This window comes from Tiliqua scincoides, chromosome 7 (assembly GCF_035046505.1).
Source record: "Tiliqua scincoides isolate rTilSci1 chromosome 7, rTilSci1.hap2, whole genome shotgun sequence".
Lineage (NCBI taxonomy): Eukaryota > Metazoa > Chordata > Lepidosauria > Squamata > Scincidae > Tiliqua > Tiliqua scincoides.
Genome location: NC_089827.1, coordinates 53,497,934 through 53,519,536, shown reverse-complemented (window position 1 = coordinate 53,519,536; position 21,603 = coordinate 53,497,934). Strand labels below are relative to the sequence as shown.

Genomic DNA, 21,603 nt, shown 5'->3' with positions numbered 1-21,603 from the left:
AACCTGCAATGGACTTTTCCTCCAATCCCCTTCAAAGGCATTCAGTCCAGATGTCATCACCACATCCTGTGGCAAGGAGTTCCAAAGACTAATTACACTCTGGGTAAAGAAATATTTTCTTTTATCTGTCCCAACTCTTCTGTCCTAACACTCAATTTTAGTAACTATAGGACAGTTTTAGGACAGTGTCCTAATACTCAATTTTAGTGGATGGCCCCCGGTTCTGGTGTTGTGTGAGAGGGAAAAGTAGAGATGGGGATGGTGAGGTGGAGGTAGAGATGGGGATGGTGATTCTTAGCTTCCTTCCTCTTATATAAGGGCTCTTTTATAATTATATGGTTATAGCATCCTAATTTTTTTTATTTCTTTAAAAACAAACAAAATGCTATTAACTGCCCTGGCTTATGAGATATAGATATTGAACTTGAATAAATATGTGTGTGTGTGTGTGTGTATGTGTGTGTGTGTGTGTATGTGTGTGTGTGTTTATCTATCAGCACGAGGTTCACATTTGCTCTTACCTGCTCTGGTGCAGGGGCAATGGGGGCATCGGCAGTGGATCCTGGAACCCCTGGCAAGGACACAGGGTGCAGGATAGACTCTATGGTCTGAGGGGAATCTGCTGCTGGGGAGTTCTGTCCCAACGAAGAGTCCAAACTGTATACAGTCTAGGTGAGAGAGAGAGAAAAGAGTGATTCTGTGACAGGCAAGCTAAGCACAGGAAATCATTTATTTCTATTCCAAGAATCCATGCAGCATCTTATACGTAGGTTCTTTTTCTTACCCACTGTGGTCCTTACATACTGCTTTCTGTTTCTGCCGGTTACGAGCTATAATTCTTCCTGCTTTCTATTAGCACATCTTGAATGCTTTCCTGTGGCTTGCAGAAAGATGACACACAGGGCTGTCTAGCTCAACATGCCAGATACATAGTCTACATCCTTGCATATGTGGCAAGGGATCCAGTGGTGCAAGAACTGCTTATCAACTTAAAAACCAAATGGCATTTTTTTTAGTCCTGTGAAGAAAAAACTGAAACCCTAAACTTACAGAGGCTATGAAGTGAGACTTTGCAGCTTCCTCTGAAAAACTGAAGTCCCCTTTAAAAAGAGGGTTTGCCAATATTGACCAACTTACTCAAGCCTCTTCCCTTTCTATTTGGAGCCCATCAGTGTCATCCTATGCATGCTTACTAAAAAGGAAGCCCCACTGAGTTAAATGGGATGCACTCCCATTTATGTGAGCACAGGATTACCGCCTCATAAAGTTTCCCCTTAGGTTTTGTTTAGAAAGAAATATCAGTCTGGAATGAATTTTTTTTTTAAAAAGGTTCCAGGTCATATTTTTAACTTTAAGTTGTACTATAGATCTAGTCAAGGTAAGTTTAAACCTTTCCAAGAAACTAAGGCACGTGTTCAGACACAGTACAGGAAAAGAATATAGATTATCTCTCAGAACATCAGTTTATGCACTATTGTTGAAATCATGCATCATTGGTATACTTTATCTTGATCACAGAATCCAAAGTCCCAATCTGATATTTTCTGTGTGTGGAAATATTATCTCTGTTGTTTCATCCTCCTCGTTACACCCTTTTAACAATCCCAGATCTGAGAAAGATTCCTGGGCAGAAGAAATGTTGATCTTACCCTCTGTGGCGTATGGATGGGTGACAGCATATCCAGATCAGTCATGGGAAACTCCAGGCCTTTCCTCCTCAAGTCCTCATAAACAGTTACCACTCCAGTCAGGTCTGGTGTACTGCGGAATGCATCTGCCCAAGACTGGAAAGGCAGGAAAGGATACCATGTCAGAGTATTATGATGCATATTACCATTTTTTCTAATGCACATGAACAAAATTACCAGAGCCATGTGAATGCCACAATTCCATGTGAGTGCAGAATACGTTGTCAAATACAGTATTTGGCATTCCAAAAATCGCAGCTTTTTTTTTTTAAAGCAGGTTTCTAGTCCTCATGGGAATGCTTAAAAATCTGTAAGCCTTGCTAGCTCAAATCTCAAGAGTGGAAAGGATGGATGGATAAGATTTTCAGAAGATATATTCAGTGCCCTGCACCCCTCTCTATTCCCTGCACCCCTCTCTATTAGCCACACCAACATAAACTATGAAAATTGAGATAAAAGCAATATAATGCACAGTTAATAAATACATATAATACATACAACTGGCAGAATTTTCTTGGCAAAGGATTTGGACTGTGCAAAATTTTAACTTTTCTTAAAGTACAGTGTAATATGGCGTGCCAAAGCCCAGGTTCAGAACAATTACTTGAGGGGTCAAAGTTTCATTCTTTGTTGTCACTGGTTTACTCCTGGTGCACAGTAAAGGAAAGGGTACTCTGAGGGACAGACACAAAATGGCGAACTTGGGATAAGTGTGTTTAGCAGTCCAATCCTAGGCTGGGCTGACCCACTGTGAGCAGTGCTGCTGGCATAGCCTTAGCTGATTGCTACGGCCTAGACAGGGACCAAGCAGCGACAGAGAGTAAGTAAAAGATACTTACCTACTCTGCCACTACCTTGACCCCAACACCATTGCCTACACCAGTGTGCCTCAATGTTTGTCCTCCACTGTATCACTTCATATGGTCCACCTATTTGATCCTGTGAATTCCAGGTCCACATATGGTCCTGGAACTATTTGTTGTGTTGCATTCCTGGTCTCGCTGCTGAGTGGCCAGGGGTCCCACGAATACCACCAGGCACCACCTCAAGCACCACTGGTACCCATATCACTGGTTGAGAAACACTGGCCAAAATGGATCTGCGCCAGCTCTTTGGCTGGCATAAGTCCAAGGGGATCCAAGGCTGCGGGCATATTGGTGTAACTACTGCGGCTTATATCCACCCCAGCCTGCCTTCAACACGCCCCAGGCTGATCCTGATCTCTGCCCCGATCCTCCTCTGGAATGCCTCTTCTGTGAGGAGTCTGCTCTGCTCCCCTAGAATGCCTGCTCTGGCATGGACTTCAGAGGTTGTTGGTGCATAACTAGGGCCATCATCCAATTGCACTGATGGCCCTAGCCCATGTACCAACATAGTGGCTGCTGCACTAGCAGCCTGGGCCTTGTGCTGACACAGCACAAGTCCTATCAGTGGAAGGCCTGGATACAACCGGGCCATAAATGAACTTGTGTATCTTCTGTTCTCTGCCAGTGAAGGAAAACAGATTTCCTGGAACTAGGTTTGCTCATGCAACTCACTTCATCCACACTCACCTGGATGAGGGTCAGCACCTTGTCATGCACAATGGTGGGGGGATTGTTTTTGGGGAGAATGGTTCGCACCAGCACACCTTCTACGAAGTCCTGGCTAGCTACCAGCACGTGGAAGCGATGTCCACAGTTTTTGACACATGTTTCCAGGACCTAGAGAGCCAAACAAGAGGTCATTGGGGGTCCTTAGCTTCTTCCCTGATTTTAGGAAAATTAGCAATTTTTGAACCTACACACATTATTCACCCACCTAGAGTTAGCAGGCTACCACTTCAAAATGTTCACAACTGGAGACATAAGGTTCACATGGCAGGCACAAGGACACTCAATTGTCGAGTTTGGGCAGTTTAACAGCTATTTTGCTGTCACTGCATTTATATTTATTTTACTCTCAACTAAATATTCATGACATATCCATTGCTATCTTTTGGTACTTTCCCACTACTTCATTCAAAACTTAACCTTCAAATACTCAGGTTTATTCATTTTAATATTTATGGGCCACGTTGCCACTTACAAAAGGTCCTCAAAGTGGCTTACAGTTAAAAATATATAACACAACAAGGGCAATAAAAGAAGATAAAACAGCAGGACCATAGTACAGCAGCTGTGTATGACAACACACAACTGGCTAGGTAACACCTGGCAGAATAAGGTATTAACAGTCAACAAAACCTTTATTAGGCATAAACGTTTGATAGGTGAGAACTCTGTACAATAAGGTATTAACAATGTAACAGAAAACTGGCAGCATGGGACTCCAGTGGAATGGAGTTCCACAGCCTTGGTGCAGCCATCAAGAAGACCCCTGCTGCATGTTGTCACCTGCTCTCCTAGCAATGGCAGGACATGGAGCAAGGCCTCAGTTGATAATCTTAATACGTAGGTGGAAACTTATGCAACTTGGTCAGATGTAGCCAGTTTCTAGAACTTTCACTCAGCTACTAAAGTCAGAGTTTTGTTGCAATTACGCCCTCTCTCCTCGGTCAAAATATGGCAAGAAACAAAGAAGGATGGCAGAGTGAAAAAAGTGATGCGTTTATGCTATTGAGAAAGGGACAAAAACAAAGGGAATGAGGGAAGCCACCAATGCAGCACCAACAGAAGAGGGAACACTACTCTGCCCTAGTCCTGATTTAGAGTCTATCCCCCTCCCCCCAGCAGCTGCTGCTTGTTCTGGGAAAAATGCTCCTACTGCCACCAATGGGAACATTGTTTCCAAGGTAAACAGTGGCCACAGGGGCTCCGATTCAGATCAAGATCATAGCGAGTGTAGGGGGTTAAACCCCTGCTTCCCATACCTTAGTCCGAATCTGCAGGGTGCCCCAATCCAGCTGCCATTTACTGAACAAAAAACACCATCCCCAAACATGAGCCTACAGTAAAGTGCCTCAAAGCAAAGCCTGACCCTTCCTTTGACAGAAGGCAGCATTGGTTCATCAGTGTCCCCAAAGAAGGTCCACTCAAAACATATTGGGCCTTCAAAAAGTCACATTTCAGGGCACTGTGGAGTCTTTCAGCAACAAAAGGATCCACATTGTATTAGAATACTCACTGTCAAGGCCAGCATCACCTCACGGAAGTTCTTATTCCCAACAATCCTTTTCTTTATGGCTCGGAAGGCATCTTTGGGCCTGGGGAAAGGGGAAGCAAGATTACAAAAAAAGCTTACAGGGGAACAGAGATCAAATATGCAGCTGCCATTCTGGAGCTGCAGAACCAACCAAATAAGCGAAGCTCGCCCTTCCCTCGGTGGTGGCAAATGTTGAAGTCACCAACTTCAATCAACTCAGCAAGAGACCAACTCAGCAACAAAGTGGAGACCTTGACAGGAAGGAGCACAAAGACCAAGACAAATACACACAGTCATGGAAGAAAAAGTGCTACTTGAGAATCCACATTATGACTGGGCAGAGCACAATGGTGTTGGCTGGTTTGGAAAGGGACACCAGAGTTACAGCTTCAGCATGCCAGAAGGGGACAGCAGCTGGACAAAGAAAGAGCACAATATAAAGATGTCCAAAGAAGATCCTTTTTCAAAGAGAAAGCACATGCTGCAATCTTGAGCTAGGCTCCTGCTAGCTCTGCAGGTGTTACAGCATACACGGTGCCTATAGCCATGATATGGAAGGTGCAAACCAGACAAGATGTTTGTATGTCTTGTGTAATACTTGACCACTTCTCAGCCTGCATGGGAAGTCTGTAAAGCTTGTGGTCACAATGAAGGGTGTCACCTCTACACTACTGTTTAGTGTGTGTGTGTGGTGTTGGGGGAAGGTGGGATGAATGAAATGCGCCTCCGGGCAGAGAAGCAGAAGTGGGATCGCTGGAGTTAGATCTGGTTTTGCTAGGAGGCAATGAATTTGGGGTATTATACAGCACAGCAGAGTAACAAACACTTATGAACCATGGGGGCAGAGCCTGCCAGAGTATTCTCCTGTGCAGGGGCTGAAATGAACAAGAGTGCTGCAGTTCCCTTGTACACTGCCTATTCATTTCAATAAGCAGTACACTGAATACTAAGAAAGTACACTGTACAGTGAATGAGATCTTTGTGGTGCATTTGTCTCATTTGAATTAGAGAAAGCAAGAAGAAAGTGGACGAGACATTTCATTGACTTCTGTTCCCTCAGGCACCAAAATACCTTGGGCTAGCTTTTGCGGCTGACAGTGCTTTTTAACACACTTGTAACATGCACACATGGTGGGGGGAAGCAATTGTGGGCAGGGACACAGTGTAATGGCTAATGGTGTAGCTATATAATTCAGTGGTGGAATTGCACAAAAATTTATTAAAGTGCTCAAAACTAAAAAAGGGGATTCCAGCTGGGTCTGTCTGTTATGTTATGCATAACAGTTATGACACTATTCTAGTCTTTAGTAATTAAACTCTCTTTGCAGACTAATTAGGTTAGGCTGCAATCCTAACCACACTTTCCTGAGAGTAAGCCCTATTGAACAAAATAGGACTTACTTCTGAGTAGACCTGGGTAGGATTGTGCTCTAAACTAGCTCACATGCACCTAATCTAGATGGGAAATTTTACAGCTTAGAGCAGTGGTTACCAAAGTGTGGGTCAGGGCCCATCATTGGGTTGCGAGTTGATTTTTGGTGGCTCACAAAAAGTTTTTTAAACATAAAAAAAAAAAAACACTTTGCAAATACTCTTGCCTGGTTTGCTGAAGAAAATTATTAACTGGAATGCTAACCTGTGGTATCCATACTCTGAAATTAAAGTGTCACATTTTCCAATTTTTTTAGTAATTGGAATTCCATAGATCACATATGAATCCAGTCTTTTATTTTTTGTTCTTGGCTAATGGGTCACAATTGTCATTTTAAAAAGTGGGTCTCGTTGCTAAAAAGTTTGGGAGGCACTGGCTTAGAGGTATACACAATGCAGCTGGAGAAAGCAGTTAGAAGGAGGAGAGAATAAAAAAAAGGGGAGGAGAAACTTTGTAGAAGGAGAAGGGGCAGGGCAAAGAGGGGGAAAATCATGGGTGGAGATGGTTGTAAGGAGATTAGCTGGGCCTCCCAGAGGAACCCAAGGGCAAAAAAATAGCATTTAGGGGTGCAGGGGAGAAGGGACAAAAGGTGGAGACATAAATGGAAGAGAAGGAAGAGGGTTCTGGTGGTTCAGGCCACAGTTGGAGGTGACGTTCTATAGCCCAAACCAAGAACTACAGGCAAGGAGAGAGCACAGAAACAGGCTGTGAATGCATTTCACCCACTTGTGTTGGGGGGAGGGGCAGGTATCTCACACCAAATATGTAACTGATAGCCCAAGACTTCAAAGGGAGATCACAACTGGCATGTGAGTCAATTTGACTTCACATGGGACAAAGATAAGGAAAATAGAGAGGGGTTGGTGGGTCTTTAGCAAAGCTGCACCAAGGCTACCTATCTGCAAAGTAAGAATGTGAAGTAGTGGCACCAAAGAGCCAACCAAGTGATTCTGCCTGGGCAAACAGGGGCCTCAAAGACAGAAAAGGAAGCTGTGAAGCAGCCCTAACATGCAACCAGGCAATAGTCTGAAAGGGAACAGGGCAAGGGAGCTGAGATGCCTTTCTTGGGAGGAAGGAAGGACCGACCCTTGGGGAGAGGGAAAAATCAGCCCACAAGGTTGACTGACCAGCCTGTGCTGGCTCAGCAGCTTAGTAGTGCTCAGAGAGATAGAAGGATAGAAAGCTAGAAAGGAAGGGGGTTGTGGGGTGTGACCAATCCTGGGAGCTGCCTGGCCTGGTAGTTTTCTGTTGGAGACTGGAACGGGGGTAACTTGCAGCAGTACCAGTGGGTTTCCCATAAGCACAACAGCAGAGCATGGGAACAGGTGAGAAACAGAAGAACCAATTGAAAATGAAGAACACAAGGATCTCAAGCAGAGGGTTTTACCAGATTTGTGCCCTGTAAAATTCTCTGGGATTCTTGGGTGGGGTGGGGATTCTTAGAGGATACTCCATTACTGCTTCTGCCTTTGTTTTCCCACTTGGTTGAGGTGCAACAACTACTTTAGCTGATTCATTGGCTTGTTAACTTGGCTCCTGGATGGAGCTTAATCATGGGGTGAGTGAGGACTTTTGGAGGTGCGACACCTTACTGTTTTGTTCTCCCAAACGAAGGAGTCTAGGGAGGAGATTGTGGCCATAAAACACCAAACATGCTGTTACAACGTGATTTGGAGCTGGAAAGCTTCATCTCCATTCTGAAGGCATGAAAATTCCATTTGAATGTAAGGGTAAATAAATCTCTGTTCTGCTTTGGTGTGCTGAACATCAATTAAGGAAGGGAGGGATGTTTACATTGTTCAATGAAAAATGTGGCCTTCCTGGCCTCTGGCTCTGTGGCATCTTGCCATCAGCCCTGTAAACAGGCACACTACTGAACTGGCACTGTGCCGTCCAGCATCTAGCACCAAGTACATGTGTCTGAATGCATGTCTCCTGCATGCCTTGTATCAAAAGGGAATAAATGAAATACTGACCTTGCACAAAGTCTAGTCATAACAACTTCTCCGGCCTTTTCAAATATGCAAAGTTAATTCATCTTCACAACAAATTTTAGTTGGAAGACAGGGAGTTGCCTCAGATGATTCACCGAGTCCACAGTTAAGTTAGAATGAGAACCAACATCTCTGATGTCCAAGGAAAACAGAATTGAACTGATGAATTGCTGAACTGCATGTGGCTGAGAACTGAATAAGGGTGTGTGCATGTGCGTAGTTTTGGGAGGGGGGGAATAGCTGCAGCCACATAACTGCTGCTTTCCATTCCATGGGACACCACTTCTATCACATGCTGTTCTTACCCATACTGAGGTCACCAGCAAACCCACTGCAAGTTATTTATAGGATTTAGCATGGTTGTGTTTGGCATTCCACAGATTTCTGGATGTCACTGGGTAGGAGAGGAAGAAGATCCTGGGATAAGAAGAGTGGGTGGTTGGAACTTCACACCTCTTCATTGCAACACTCTGATTTTACTATCATCATCATTATACCTGAAAGCAAAAACCTCCAGCTGGGACTGAATAAAATCAGAGCACTGAATAGGCCCGCGGAGACATTCCAGTCTCATCAGTTGCCACTCTGAAGAGTATTAAACTCCCAGGGAAAGAGAGAGCAAGATGGATTCGGAGAAAAAGAAAGGGCACGAAAGAAGGAATATACCACAAGAAGCTGGCTTGTATGAGAAAGAAGCAAAAACAAAAAAAATGCCAGGGAAGGTGTGGTGGCCTGATTTTACCCCCATGCTAGGAACTGTGGGTAAAGGTGCCTGTGGTGGAAACACAGGCTTCCAGGGGCATGTTGCTTTGGCAGTATTCTCTTTTGTGTCATGGGATACAAGCTGGGTCTTTGAAGTTTCTTTCCCCGTGCAGGATGTGCCTGCATTTCAGAAGACTTGTGCACAGCAGGGTAAGCAAGTGCCAATGAATTTCCCAAGCACATAGATAACGTCAACAGATATTGCCTAGAGGCACCTGCTCCCTTACCCTTCTTCTGTCTCATTAATGATGTCACAGATCTCCATGTTGAGAGCCCAGTTTTCGCTCTGCAGGGAGCCATCTGTAGCTTTCTCTGGGGAGGTAAGGAGAACAAAAAACATATGCACAAAGTTGATAACATCCCTAGATCTGTTTTCAAAACATGAAAGAATGTGGCAGAGGAACCCTCCTGTCCTTGCGGAGCGAGGCTCGTAGAAAAGGCAGATTTCCAAACAGACCCCTCCTGTTTAAGAAGCTGAGGCCTGTTCTGCACAGTAGGTATTGAAAGAGCACTATGTAGTCAGAACCAGCAACAGCTCATGAGACATGACATCAGTGGTATATGAGTCATGTGCTGCTAACCGCTTAGTAGCCATGTGCCTGCATGGGGCAGACAACCCCTACTGCTCTGCCTCACAACGCCCTCCAGAAAGGGCACCAGTCTCCTCTCCCCCATGCAGGAGGAAGGACACTAGCTGCTTCCAGCTAACCACTACTGGTCAGAAACCTCTAGCTAGTTGCAGCAGCATTGGGTTGCCACAAGTACTACAGCCAGACAGCCCCATTCCAAATTAGTCTCCATGCTACTGCCTGTCCTACAAGGTAAGCTCTTGTAGCACCAAGGACACAGGAAGTAGTCAGTGACTTTTTTTTTCCTTTCCAGAGCTGAAAGGAAGACTGGAGGAAAGCAGCAGATGGTTAGCAGATACAACAGCTAGGAACAGACTCTCCATGTTCAGAGACCAGATGCCAGGGACAAACCACAGGAAAGGAAGTACCTCCACAGCACCATGTTTCTGGCCGTCCAGGGACATAGGGCTGGTCCCAGGGACAGAAAGCTGAACTAACTGATTATTTTATGCTCTTAAGGACCACTGCTCTCATGGAGGTGCCATCAGGAATATCAAATCAGGAGCAAAAGATGTGCACACCTGAATAAGTAAGAGGGGATGGAGCTATTACTTAGTTGCAGAGCACAGGCTTTGCATGCAGAAAAGGTTCCAGATTCCGTCTCTGGAAACAACCCTGACTGAAATCCAGGAGAGCCACTGCCAGGATGTACAGTCAGTACTGAACTACATGGATGAATGGTCCTAATCAGTATAAGGAAACTTCTTAGAAGAGGAGAATTCAGACCCTTGACTCTAGAGAGGTCCTGCCCTGGGAGGGCCTAATCATGTGGAGGAGTAAAGTGGCTCATGTCAAATGGGTCCTATGAAGGAGTAGCAAATTATCATCTATATTTTAGTGCCACTGTGTGGGGTGAGGGGAGGCAAGGAACAAAGAGCCTTGAGCTGCCTTTGGTCCTACCAAAAATGGTGGCAGCTGATTCATTCTTAGAAGGTTCTTCAGAGGGAATAATGAGGAGAGACATCTAAGCAAATGGGATGGGCAGCAGAACCAGGCGAAGGCCAATCCAGGCCGGTGTTGACAGTGTCCCCATTCGGTTAGTGTTTCCTGCATCTGCCATGCAGTTACTCAGGGCAGTACGCTGAACAACAACCTGCTATTACCAGCATTACCAGTGTCTCCAACCTGTAATCTGCTCAGCCTCAACTCCCTGTGGCAAAGAAAGCAGAGCCAAGTTCAGGTTGCAAAGGAAAAATGTGCAACAAGCCATCAGTGGGGCCAACTGGGAATCTCCAAACAACAGACAGGAGGGAAGAGACTAATCCAACCCATTGTCCACGGTGGCATTTGCAAGACTCGTAGTAGCCTACAGATTAAGTGGAATAGGCAAAGTCTCTTCTAGGATTATAGGTTAGGCTTGACCCCTTTTTGCCCTGTCAGTACTCTTGCAGCCTTTAACAGATCATCATGAACGATGTTTTAATGGGTTCAAGCCCTTCCCATCACCGCATCACAAGGAAAATCTTTCCTAGTTACATTTCTGTAACCTTAATAGGAGGTAATTCTGTAACATTTCTGCAGCCTTAATAGGATAGGAGAGGTAGACCCGCCTCTGCTTTTCCTTAAAACCCCCCTTTCCTGCAGATGTTTACAAGAAGTCAAAGGAAGCCAATTCCAATGAGATGAGAATGGCTGATTGTATCCTAACTAACTTTCCAGCACTGACATAAGAGCAATGCAACCTCTGAGGTAAGGGAACAAACATTGCCTTACCTTGAGGAGGCCTCCATGACTGCTCCCCAACTGCAGGATGCAGCACATGCCCCACTGGCACAGCTATGCCAGCACTGGAAAGTTGATTAGAATTGCGTCCTTAGATGCTCTCCTGATTCCCAGTGGAAGGGGACTTTACTTTTGCATGTGAAGCAAAGAGTGTTCATTTCCCATTTCCAAGATCTTCTGATGAGAAACAAAATTGACTTATTACAGAACTAGGCGTACCTGGGCTAGGAAAGCCACAGCAAAATGGCAATGCAATGTGTAGTCAGATGTGGAAGAGAAAGCTGCAAAAACTACAGTGGCAGAAAGGGACCAGCAGCTAGATTAGATACACCAAAGCTCTGACGAATGTCTCCTTCTCTTTCAGACAACAACAATCTTGAAACCATTTCCCCCCCCCCCCCCGACAGCAACAAGGGCTAGAAATCGTTTAAAAAGAAACTGAGACAAGAAGCTGTACTGGCGCCAGCATTCTGTAACACAAGCCTAGCTGTGCAACAGAACATTGTAGAATCTATTATATCACTTTGGGCTACAGGTGGAAGGTGCCACTTTTGAAAGAACCCTTGTGTTAAACGAATCCCTGAAAGCAGAAAACTAGCACAACAGTAGGTTGGATTCTGAGTTCCTGATGTGCTAGTTCCTTAGCTGCAGGGAGGATTAAAAAAAAACATATATATAAGGGACCATTAAAAAGAAGCACCTCCTCCACCAGCAGTTCTTTGTACCACCTCTAGATTCTACCAGCTGCCTATCAGAGACTAGGCTGCATGCCAGTTAGGCATTTATCTACTTGTCTGGTCACCATTAACAGCCTGGAATTTTTGATGGGTGAGTGGCAGCAGTGGGGTTTGTTTGTTTAAGAACTCTCTTCACCATATCTCCGTAGGCAGCAGAGGTTTCAACTGTACTTCAAGTTCTACTACTGTTCCTTGCCTCCAGTTCCAGCTGGTTGCCATTTTTCCCTCGAGAAAAAGCCAGAAAACAGCTTCTGACACGATGCACAGTCACTTCCTACCACATTCTAAAGGAAAGGATGGCAGTTGGCAGAAGTTGGCCTCTGGGAACACGATCAGCACATGAAGTGCCATCACCACCGAATAGCAGCTGGCTGGGAGGAGCACCCAGTGCAGAGACAGCAGACCATGGTGGCTGCTGCTAGCCAGCCAGCAGTGGCCCACATGCATGATGGCTAACCTGCCTCTGCCATCTCCTGCCTTTTCTCCCTCTTAGGTAACTGCTTAGGGGTGACATCTTCTCACTCCTTCCTTCTATTTATTTTAAAATAAATTTAAAAATTAAATGTAACATTAAATTTAAAATTTAACATGAATTTATTTTTCTTATGATTCATTTTAAAGTCAGAACATGTTGTGCCTTGCTTATGTTTTAATCCTCCCTGCCTCCAAGGAGTTCAGAGTGACACACGTATTTTATCTTCATAACAACTGGCAGATTGGGAAGGCCATCCACTAAGCTTTGCTGGTGAATGAGTGGGGATTTGAACTCCGCTTCCCTCAAATCTTTCCAACACCATCTACTACATCACACTGACTTTCATGTCATTGGGGAAAACCAACAGAAAGATATTCATAGTCAAGCCAGAAGTGCCCTCTTCTACTTTACAGGAATGAACCTGGGAACCAAGAGTAGGTTTGAGGGCAAAGCGTTGGCTCAAATTAAAACCCACAAAATGTGAGTAAGGTCTCTCTTGTACTCCCATGCTCCATTTTCCTCTGCCAGGGTTTTTCCAGGAACTTTGCTAATATTTGCCTCAGTGCAAAGAGTTTCTGTCAAGATCCCAAAATATTCACATTGCAAAATGGAATGCAAACAAGCTGTGTGTAGTCCTCCGGCTGCCCTGGAAAGAGACTGTCACTTCTAAGACAAAGAAAATTCCAAAGGAGCCCAAGAACTGGACAAACGGCTACAGCACCAGGCAGGTGCCAAGAGGGGATCCAGTTTCATAACATCCTGGCCAGCAACAGCAGCTCTGGACGGTGACAAAGGTTCCAGTCCTTTAACGCACATAAGGTATGCCCAGACTTCAGGGTAGGGAGGGAGCAACCCCATCGAGCACATGGTAAGAGGAAAGGTGTGATTAGGAAAGAAGGCCCATGACAAAGCAAATACTGGTCTGACAGGATATAAGCAGGGCTAAAAATAAGGAAAGATCCAGGATCCAAATTCTGCTCTCAGAACAAACTGGTTGCCAGATTTTTCTTTCTTTCTTTCTTTCTTTCTTTCTTTCTTTCTTTCTTTCTTTCTTAATTTTAATGAACACCAAGATTCACAACTCTGCGTATAGGTGCTGTACTACAACCACAGGCTAAGACCCAACTCACCCCCCCCACTCCAAATCACATCTCAGCCACAAACTCATTAGGCGGCCTTAGGCAAGTTGATGGAGCTCACCCTCAGTCCCCCATCTGCAATGGGGAAGAAAGATACTTGTCTATTTTACAGGGTTGTTATAAGGATTGCTAAGATAATATAGGTAAAAGACACTGAATTCAGTGCTCAGTGTGCTGTATATGCGCTAAGTATGAAGCACTTAGGGCCAAATCCCATCCAACTTTCCAGCGCCGATGCAGCCATGCCAATGGAGCACATGCTGCATCCTGTGATGGAAAGGCAGATGTGGAGGCCTTCTCAAGGTAAAGGAGCATTTGTTGCTGGTGCACATTTGTTCATGGCTGCATTAGGACTGGTAAGTTTGTTAGGAGTGGGCCCTCAGTCTTATGATCTTTTTACTCCTGCATGGTAACTATTAATGCTTTCATAGTGCTGTTCTTACAAGACAAGACAGGGTGCCGTGTATCCCACGGGACGAAATGGGTCTGCCATCCCACAAAACCTTTATGCTGTAATGGATTAAACCAGGGATTCCCAAACTTTGTAGTTCGGCGACCCACCTTGTCCTCTGGTGGGTCGCAATACTCCTGATGGTGCTGGAGGTCTCTCCAAGCCTTCAGAAACCTCCATGAGCCACTGCTGATTTTCAGAAGCAAACCAGAAGTGGCTTACGGAGACTACTGAGGGTCATTCCAAGTCTTGCAGAAGCCAGTAAAGTGGGTTGCTTGGCCAGGAGAGGCCTATGGAAGCTCTAGTGAGTAATGGGGCTTCCAGAATGGCTCCTATTTGGAGCCAACCCAGTGCAAGGGTGAGGGGAAGGGCCCAGATTGCAGCTCACTGTGCTTGGGCTCATGACCCACCAGAGGATCGCAGCCCACACTTTGGGAAGCACTGGATTAAATTTACTGAATACAGTGAAAATACAGGTTATTGTTTGAGCTATCTTGCAACAATAGCTAACATGTGAAAAGGAGTTTTTTAAAATCACTATTTTTTTTAAAAAAAGTTACATCTCAACTCTTCCAGATCCAACCAGAGCACATCTTCTTAGTGTTACCAATTCAATGTGGCATCTCATTTTAGAAGTTATTAATCCTATTGCCAGCACAGCAGCAGCCTCGCTCATTTAAGGGCACAAGCCTAACCCCTTATGTCAGTGCTTTCCAGCACTGGAATAGCAGTGCCAATGGGACATGTGCTGCATCCTGCAGTTGAGTGTCACTCATGGAGGCCTCCTCAAAGCAAGATGATGTTTGTTCCCTTACCTCAGAGCTGCACTGCCCTTATGTCAGTGCTGGAAACCACTGACATAAGGGGTTAGGATTGCGCCCTAAGCCTACCTCAGTGCTGGTTCAAATAATACTTCAAACTGGCCTTCCCCTATCTCATGGGAGAAGTGCATAGCCACACACACTTTTGCCTCACTCAGGCCATAATTTCCCCCCCATGTGCTGAGAATATAATCTGAATGCACGCTCAAGCCTTTTTAATGTTCAATAGGGGGCCTAAACAGAAAACCCACCTATTCAAGTACAGCACAGAAGTACAGCAAAAAAAGAGATGGGCCACCTCACAGTTCTTTTTCTTCCTTTGGGTGTGGGGTAAACAGTTGAGGACCAACAGGAGAGAGCATACTGCCACACAAAACCCCTGGTGGAGACCCTAAAAACAGAGAATTATGTAAGTGACCTCCCCCCTGTCCTCCTCATTGACAACCCACAAAAGAAGCAGGCACACAGATGCTGGCAGTGCATGGATTGGGTACGATGAATTCTGCTTCCTCGTCTAAGCAGCATAGAATATTTACCTTAGCAATCTTCCCTGGGAAAGTGCATCCCATTCTGTGCGACAACAGATATTAGGTCATTCTAAAGGAACTTGGGGTTACTGTGACAGAACATTTTAAAAGAGCATCTTTTCCCCCCCCCTTTCATGTATATCTAGATTTAAATGCTTCAAAGGGCGAGGAATTTAACTTCTCCTGGCCTCCCAAATAATGCTCTTAGCCCACAAAACGGATTTTGAGTTCCCTAAGACCATGGAACGGATTTTGAGTTAGCGATGTTTAGTATGTACAGTATTCATTGTTCATTTTTTTTTTTTAAGGACATTTTGGACTTTACTCCTTTGATGAAGTTTTCCAAAACACAAGGACTATTCATTGGTCACATGAATGATCTGAATGTTGGGTTCCGCTTTGGGAGCTATAATTAGAACCATTCATGCACCTCCTGAAACCCAAGTCAACAAGGCTCCTGCACAGAAGGGTGGCCCAGAGGGTAGACACAAGGGCACAAATCTCACTTGAAAACAAACATCCCAAATTGAAGGGTTATCAGACCAGAGACTAAATCTGTTTGGGAACTTGAACGTTCCCAGCTGACAACATGTGTGGAGTGTCTCTGGCAAACTTCAAAAGTTGGCTGGGAAGGGCGTTCATGTGTCTCCAGGGTGTGGTGATGATACTGGCAACTTGTCACATAACTCTGAAGTGCTATGTTTTATAGGCCAGTCAGGTTATTGCAGATTTCAAGGGGTACTATATGCTCTAAAATCCCGATGTTTACCTGTTGTTTTCAAAGGGAAGTGATAGGACCAAGGTTTCGCTGAAGACATTTAGCACTGCTAACATCATATGCATCTCGAGTCTGGGAATGAACAGCAAGGACCAGAGTATTCTATTAATACCTACTGCTGTTGGCTCAAATTTTGTAATTTTAAAATACAGATTTTAAATTGTTCTTTAACTCTAAATAGACCTGGAAGATCCAGGTTCAACTCCCCACTCAGTCACCAAGCTTCCTGGGTGGCCCTAGGTCAGTCTAACCTACCCGGCAGGGTTGTTGTGAGCACAAAACTACACCAGCGCTCCTTGGAGGAAGGGCGGCATAAAAAGGTGATAGATAAATATCACCTGCAAAAAAGCACCTAGTGCAGACGACACTGATGTAAGTAATTTATGTGCCTTCCTTGAATTAGCAATGCTGTAGAGTTGATTTTCCAAACCACAGAGAGGTTTATCTCAAAAACGCTATCTTGTTTCAATACAGGCAATATTTCATTTCATCTGCTTCATTTTTATTCAACTTATGAATAATCCAAAATGACCTGCTGCTGGTCTTAACTGGTTAGGCTGCTCTAAGAATTCATCTTTAAGAGGAAGAAAGGTCCCTGTAAATCATTTACTAATTTTTCACCTGTATGAACTTACGATTTCTGAGCAGCATTTTCAGAGAAGCAAATTCAGGTGACTGAAATAATGAGGGCAGCTACAGACAGAAGAGAAGTCACAAAGTATGCTAGCTCTTGCGCTAATTTCAAATTCTGAATCATCCTTCATTAATCAGTCATTATCCCCAAGGCTGGTCTCCAATTAAAGGAAATACATCCACACTGAACAGAAAATGCACTCCTTCAGCAAAACAGGGCTTATAATCTCCTCTCAACCCTCATCTTTTAACCACATGATCCCCCATGTAGTTGATCCTGACTCACCAACAGAGCCTGCATATGGATTGGAAAAAATTGCCATTAATGTATGGGAAGGAACAACTGAGTCATTGATTACCAGAAGATGAAGCAAATGAACAGGGACTAGAAATTCTCCATATTTTAGGCATCCAGAACTACCCAAACTTGGAGTAAAAAAAAACAGGGTAATGTAGACCACTGCTTTTAAGACTGTTTTTATGTCCAGAATGTCCAGTAAATGCCTTGGATTTACATGAGTTTTGTGTTATAAAGCTAAAAGGGAGCAGGGCTTCTGTGAAGTAGGTCGGGGCATGATGAAATCTAGAAGGAGTAGGTGAATCATCCAGGATATGCTTTTATCTATAATACCATAAAGAAATGCAGGTTTATAAAGACACATAAAAGGCAGCACTCTCCCTGGAAGAAAACTGGCTCGGACCCACCGTGTAATCTCACCACCTCCTGTGCAACACTTGGCACTGAAAAAGCATCCAGATCAGTGAACTATAATCCTTCTCATGCCCTTGCCTTAAAAAGGCACATGTAGTTTATCCTCTACAGATATCACTGGATTGCCTCTGGGATCAACTCCTCCTCCCGGTCCATTACATGGAAAGATTCTGAGATTCCCCTCTATACCACTGTTTCTCTATGGATGTCCTCCACTGTACCACTTCACATGGTCCACCTGTTTGAAGTACCACTAGAAGTCACTGGCGATGACATCATTGCTGGTTGCTTCTGGGTTGGGAGGCCAGATGTGAGGTGACAAACACCAGGAAGAGGCTCAGAGTGGACAAGAGGGCTCTCGACTGCGGTAAAACATGCTTTGGAGCCTCCTATCACTGTTTTTGTTGAGAAACACTGCTCTGTCCTGTTCATATGAGCAGTATACAAATAGTTGTTATTGTTATTATTGTTATTATTGTAATAATAATGGAAAAGAGTTTCTCCCTGCCAGGAACAACCACTTTCCAGCGACTCTTGAGGACTGGACTCTTAAGGCTCAGCAAAGCCACACCAAGAAGCAAGTTGGAGACAGGCAACAGCCACCTCTTCAGCCCCCTCCTCTCCAGGGGCTTCTTCTGCCACACTTGCTGCTTCTCTCTTGGCATCTAGGCTGGCAGCTGATGGAGGAACAGGGCTGCTCCTTCCAGGCCTCTGAGCTGCTGCCAACTATTTTAGAGCCCAACTCTAAAATATGCCTGTCTACTCAGAAGTCAGTCCCATGATAGTCAATGGGGCTTACTCCCAGGTAAGTGTAGCAGACGTGCAACCTCAGAGCCCACCCTGTGCCTGTCTACTCAGAAGTCAGTCCCACGATAGTCAATGGGGCTTACTCCCAGGTAAGGGTGGCTAAAATGACACCTCTCTGGGAGGAGGATTACCACCAGTCCGTCCAAGGGGGCGTGACTCTCGCCCAAGAGGGTGCGGCCCCTTTAAATAAGCAAACTTTCTCTTCTACTCAAGACCCCCCCCCGGTCCCCTCGCCACACTGGGATTGGCCAGAAGAGCGGCCTCAAGGGCCTGCCTATTTTCCCACTCCCCATTGGCTAACGCGCCACGCCGATCAAAGCCATCCCGTATCCCGATTGGATGCAACGCCGCGAAGCCCACCTAGGCAGGGCGCAGGGCTCCGCCCACCCCAGGAGTCCCAACCTGGGTGAGAAATTTAAATGTAAAGAAGCCGTTTAACGGAACTCGGGCCGGGGGAGGGGAAGGCCGCGCGCGGGGGGTGGGGGCGCCTAGCGGCTTACCTATGCGCTGTCCCACGGGAGAGCTGAAGGGGTTGCCCAGGAGAAAGTCCATCGCCGCCACTGCCACCAGCTCAGCCGCGATCAGCTGACAGGGCCGCGAGGGCGCGTCACGTGGGCGGGAGGGGGCGTGGCTACGGGCTCTTAGCCGTGACGTAGGCCCCGGGCGCGAGCTAAGCCGCAAGGCTCTAAGGGCGGGGGGTGGGAGGGAGCTGATCTACACTTCAGTGGAAGGCCTTCTTTGAACACCCACCCACTAATTGGTCTGTGGAACTCCCTGCCACAGGATGTGGTGGCGGCACCTGAAGGCCTAGATGCCTTTAACAGGGAATGGAGGACTGCTATGTGGCACTCTAGTTGGCACACCCTAGTCCACCACCTCCTTCAGGTGCCGCCACCACCACTTCCTGTGGCAGGGAGTTCCGCAGGTTAACTAACACAACACAAGCCTTGCTCTCTTTGGGATTTATCTCTGAATTCTAGTGGCCTTCAACTTTTTTTGTGCCACAAACCACCCCCCCCCCCACAAAATCAGTGGTTCCCAAACTGTAGGTCCCGACCCACTTTTTTGGCGGGTCACAAAACTGACACTTAGGCTAGACTATGATCAGACTGGACCATTACATTATGTGCATCAAGGTTAAACAATCTGCTACTTGGGGGCATGCTGTGGCCAAGTAACCTTTATAGCCTGAGGCTTGAGTGGTTGGTAAAGCATTTTTTTTTTTAAATTAAGGTGGGTCCTGTTGCTAACAAGTTTGGGAACCACTGCCCTAAATAAATAATGAGACTGGGGAACCACCGCCAATCCTGCCCCCCTCCTGGGACCTGATCCATCTGTCCCGTTTCCCCCTTCTGCTTGGGTCTTCACAACCTGTAGCAGCCTGAGCAAGACTGGCCTTGGGAACTGCAGGGCAAGCCAGTGAGAAGAGGCTGTACAGGATTATATACAAGAACTCCATTTTGATAAGGCACTACCATGACTGGATTGGATCCAAGCCCTCTCTTTAGGCTTTAAAGGTTGCCATGACCCCCCAAGTGAGGCTTCACAACCCCACTGGGGTCATGACCCACAATTTGAAGACCCACAGCACTGTTCCCCAGTGCCTCTGCTACTTGGATCCAGTGGCACAGCTAGGTTGACACAGGGGCCTAGAATGTTTTGACACACCCCACAAGACAAAATTATTTAGTTAATATTTTTTCTAATGGATACCTACAATTTTGGAGAATATTCAATTGAGAAACATTTCCCACCTTGAAACTCACCATTAAGGAGACCCTCTGCCTAGCATTGTTCTCAAGAGTTCTCCACTACTCATCGAGTTCCAGTTCTTGTACAGTTATAGCTCTAGTGGGTTTTGGAGGCTGGAGGTGCCTGCCAAACATTGCTGGGGTGCTTCTTCTGTCAGAGGTAAGGCACCAGCCAAGGATGCACCTGATCACAGTGAACCCTGAATCCTCAGTAGTGGTTATAGTGGTAGCACTAATATGCCATCAAAGGTATTGGGGGATCCAATGCAGGGACCCCAGCAACCTGGGGAACAGCACTGTTCTCTTGCCTCTGCTACTTGGACCCAAGAGATAAAAATACAGAAGCACAGAACAAAAACTGCAGTATTGCTACTGAGCTGTTGTGAACTAACATTGGTTGGAAAGCAGCCATATGGAAGCAGGTTAAATTGCAAATATATAGGGTTTTTTGTGTGTTTATATTTTGTGTGATCAAGTGGGAGTTTAGTTCTTATATTTCTCGCCGACATACTTCAGTAGTTTCCATCAAATAAGTATGGTTTGAATGTATTTTTTGCAAGTACTGTTCTGCAGGTTTTTGAAGCACCAACCAAAGATTCTGCAATGCACAGCAGGTATGTTAGTTCATCTGATATATGGCCCTTGCTTCTAACAAGGCACAGGTGGACTCTTGACATTCTGTTGCTATAACTTTATTGTTCTCACTACCAGGCTCAAAGCTTGAGTGCTGGAAAATACTTCAGCCAAAGATCTTGGCTGTGGGTCTTAGCACAGCAAAAGGAACCACAGGATGCCTTGGCTATAAAGGAGATACAGCAATATATCAACTTTCATTGCTTTACTCTTTTAGCCATTTTCAATTATAACCACATTTCAAATTCTGTCTATATGCTTTCCTCTTTTGTCCAATTCCATCCAACCTTTCATGGCGTTCATCAATGTTCTTATATTTATTTATTTTTTAATTTAGGTTTTGCACACATTCATATGTTCTATATAATTATATTTTTCACCAGCCCAAATAAATTTGCAAGCTAAATAAGGCTAAGCTTTGACATGCATCCATGCTCTGGTCTCTAATCAGATGAAAGTGAAATGTATTGCTGCAGTTTCTTTTTGCATAACAGGCAGCTGAAACTGAAGTAGGAAATTTACCTGTAAGAATGGTTTCATATTTAATAGACACAAGAACACCACATCAGATTGTTGCTTTGTTTTGTTCAATGAAATATTTTACTCCAAGGGCAAGGCACCAGTATTTTTTCAATATTTCATTGTCTACAGCAGGGGTGTCCAAACATTTTGCCAGGAGGGCCACATCATCTCTCTGACAGTATGTCGGGGGCCAGAGAAAAAAAGAATTAATTTACATTCAAAATTTGATTAAATTTACATAAAAATTTATTAGAGATGGAACTCATT

The 21,603-nt window shown here is 45.1% G+C and overlaps 1 protein-coding gene across 3 annotated transcripts in view; it reads right to left on the bottom strand.

Annotated features, from left to right (window-relative positions):
• TOM1 (target of myb1 membrane trafficking protein) overlaps positions 1-19,051 on the bottom strand; it is a 39,077-nt gene extending 20,026 nt beyond the window's left edge. For 2 of the 3 annotated variants that reach the window (XM_066633341.1, XM_066633342.1), the window contains exons 1-6: positions 18,931-19,051; positions 9,227-9,311; positions 4,794-4,872; positions 3,242-3,391; positions 1,650-1,784; positions 522-668 (exon numbers count right to left, since the gene is read on the bottom strand). In XM_066633341.1, coding sequence (XP_066489438.1) covers positions 522-668; positions 1,650-1,784; positions 3,242-3,391; positions 4,794-4,872; positions 9,227-9,311; positions 18,931-18,982 — 648 coding nt within the window. In that variant the 5' untranslated portion in view covers positions 18,983-19,051. Of the gene's footprint in view, positions 1-521; positions 669-1,649; positions 1,785-3,241; positions 3,392-4,793; positions 4,873-8,219; positions 8,369-9,226; positions 9,312-18,930 lie in introns of those variants that run through there. The other variant, XM_066633343.1, reaches the window with a different exon arrangement.
• Positions 19,052-21,603: the final 2,552 nt, after the last annotated feature.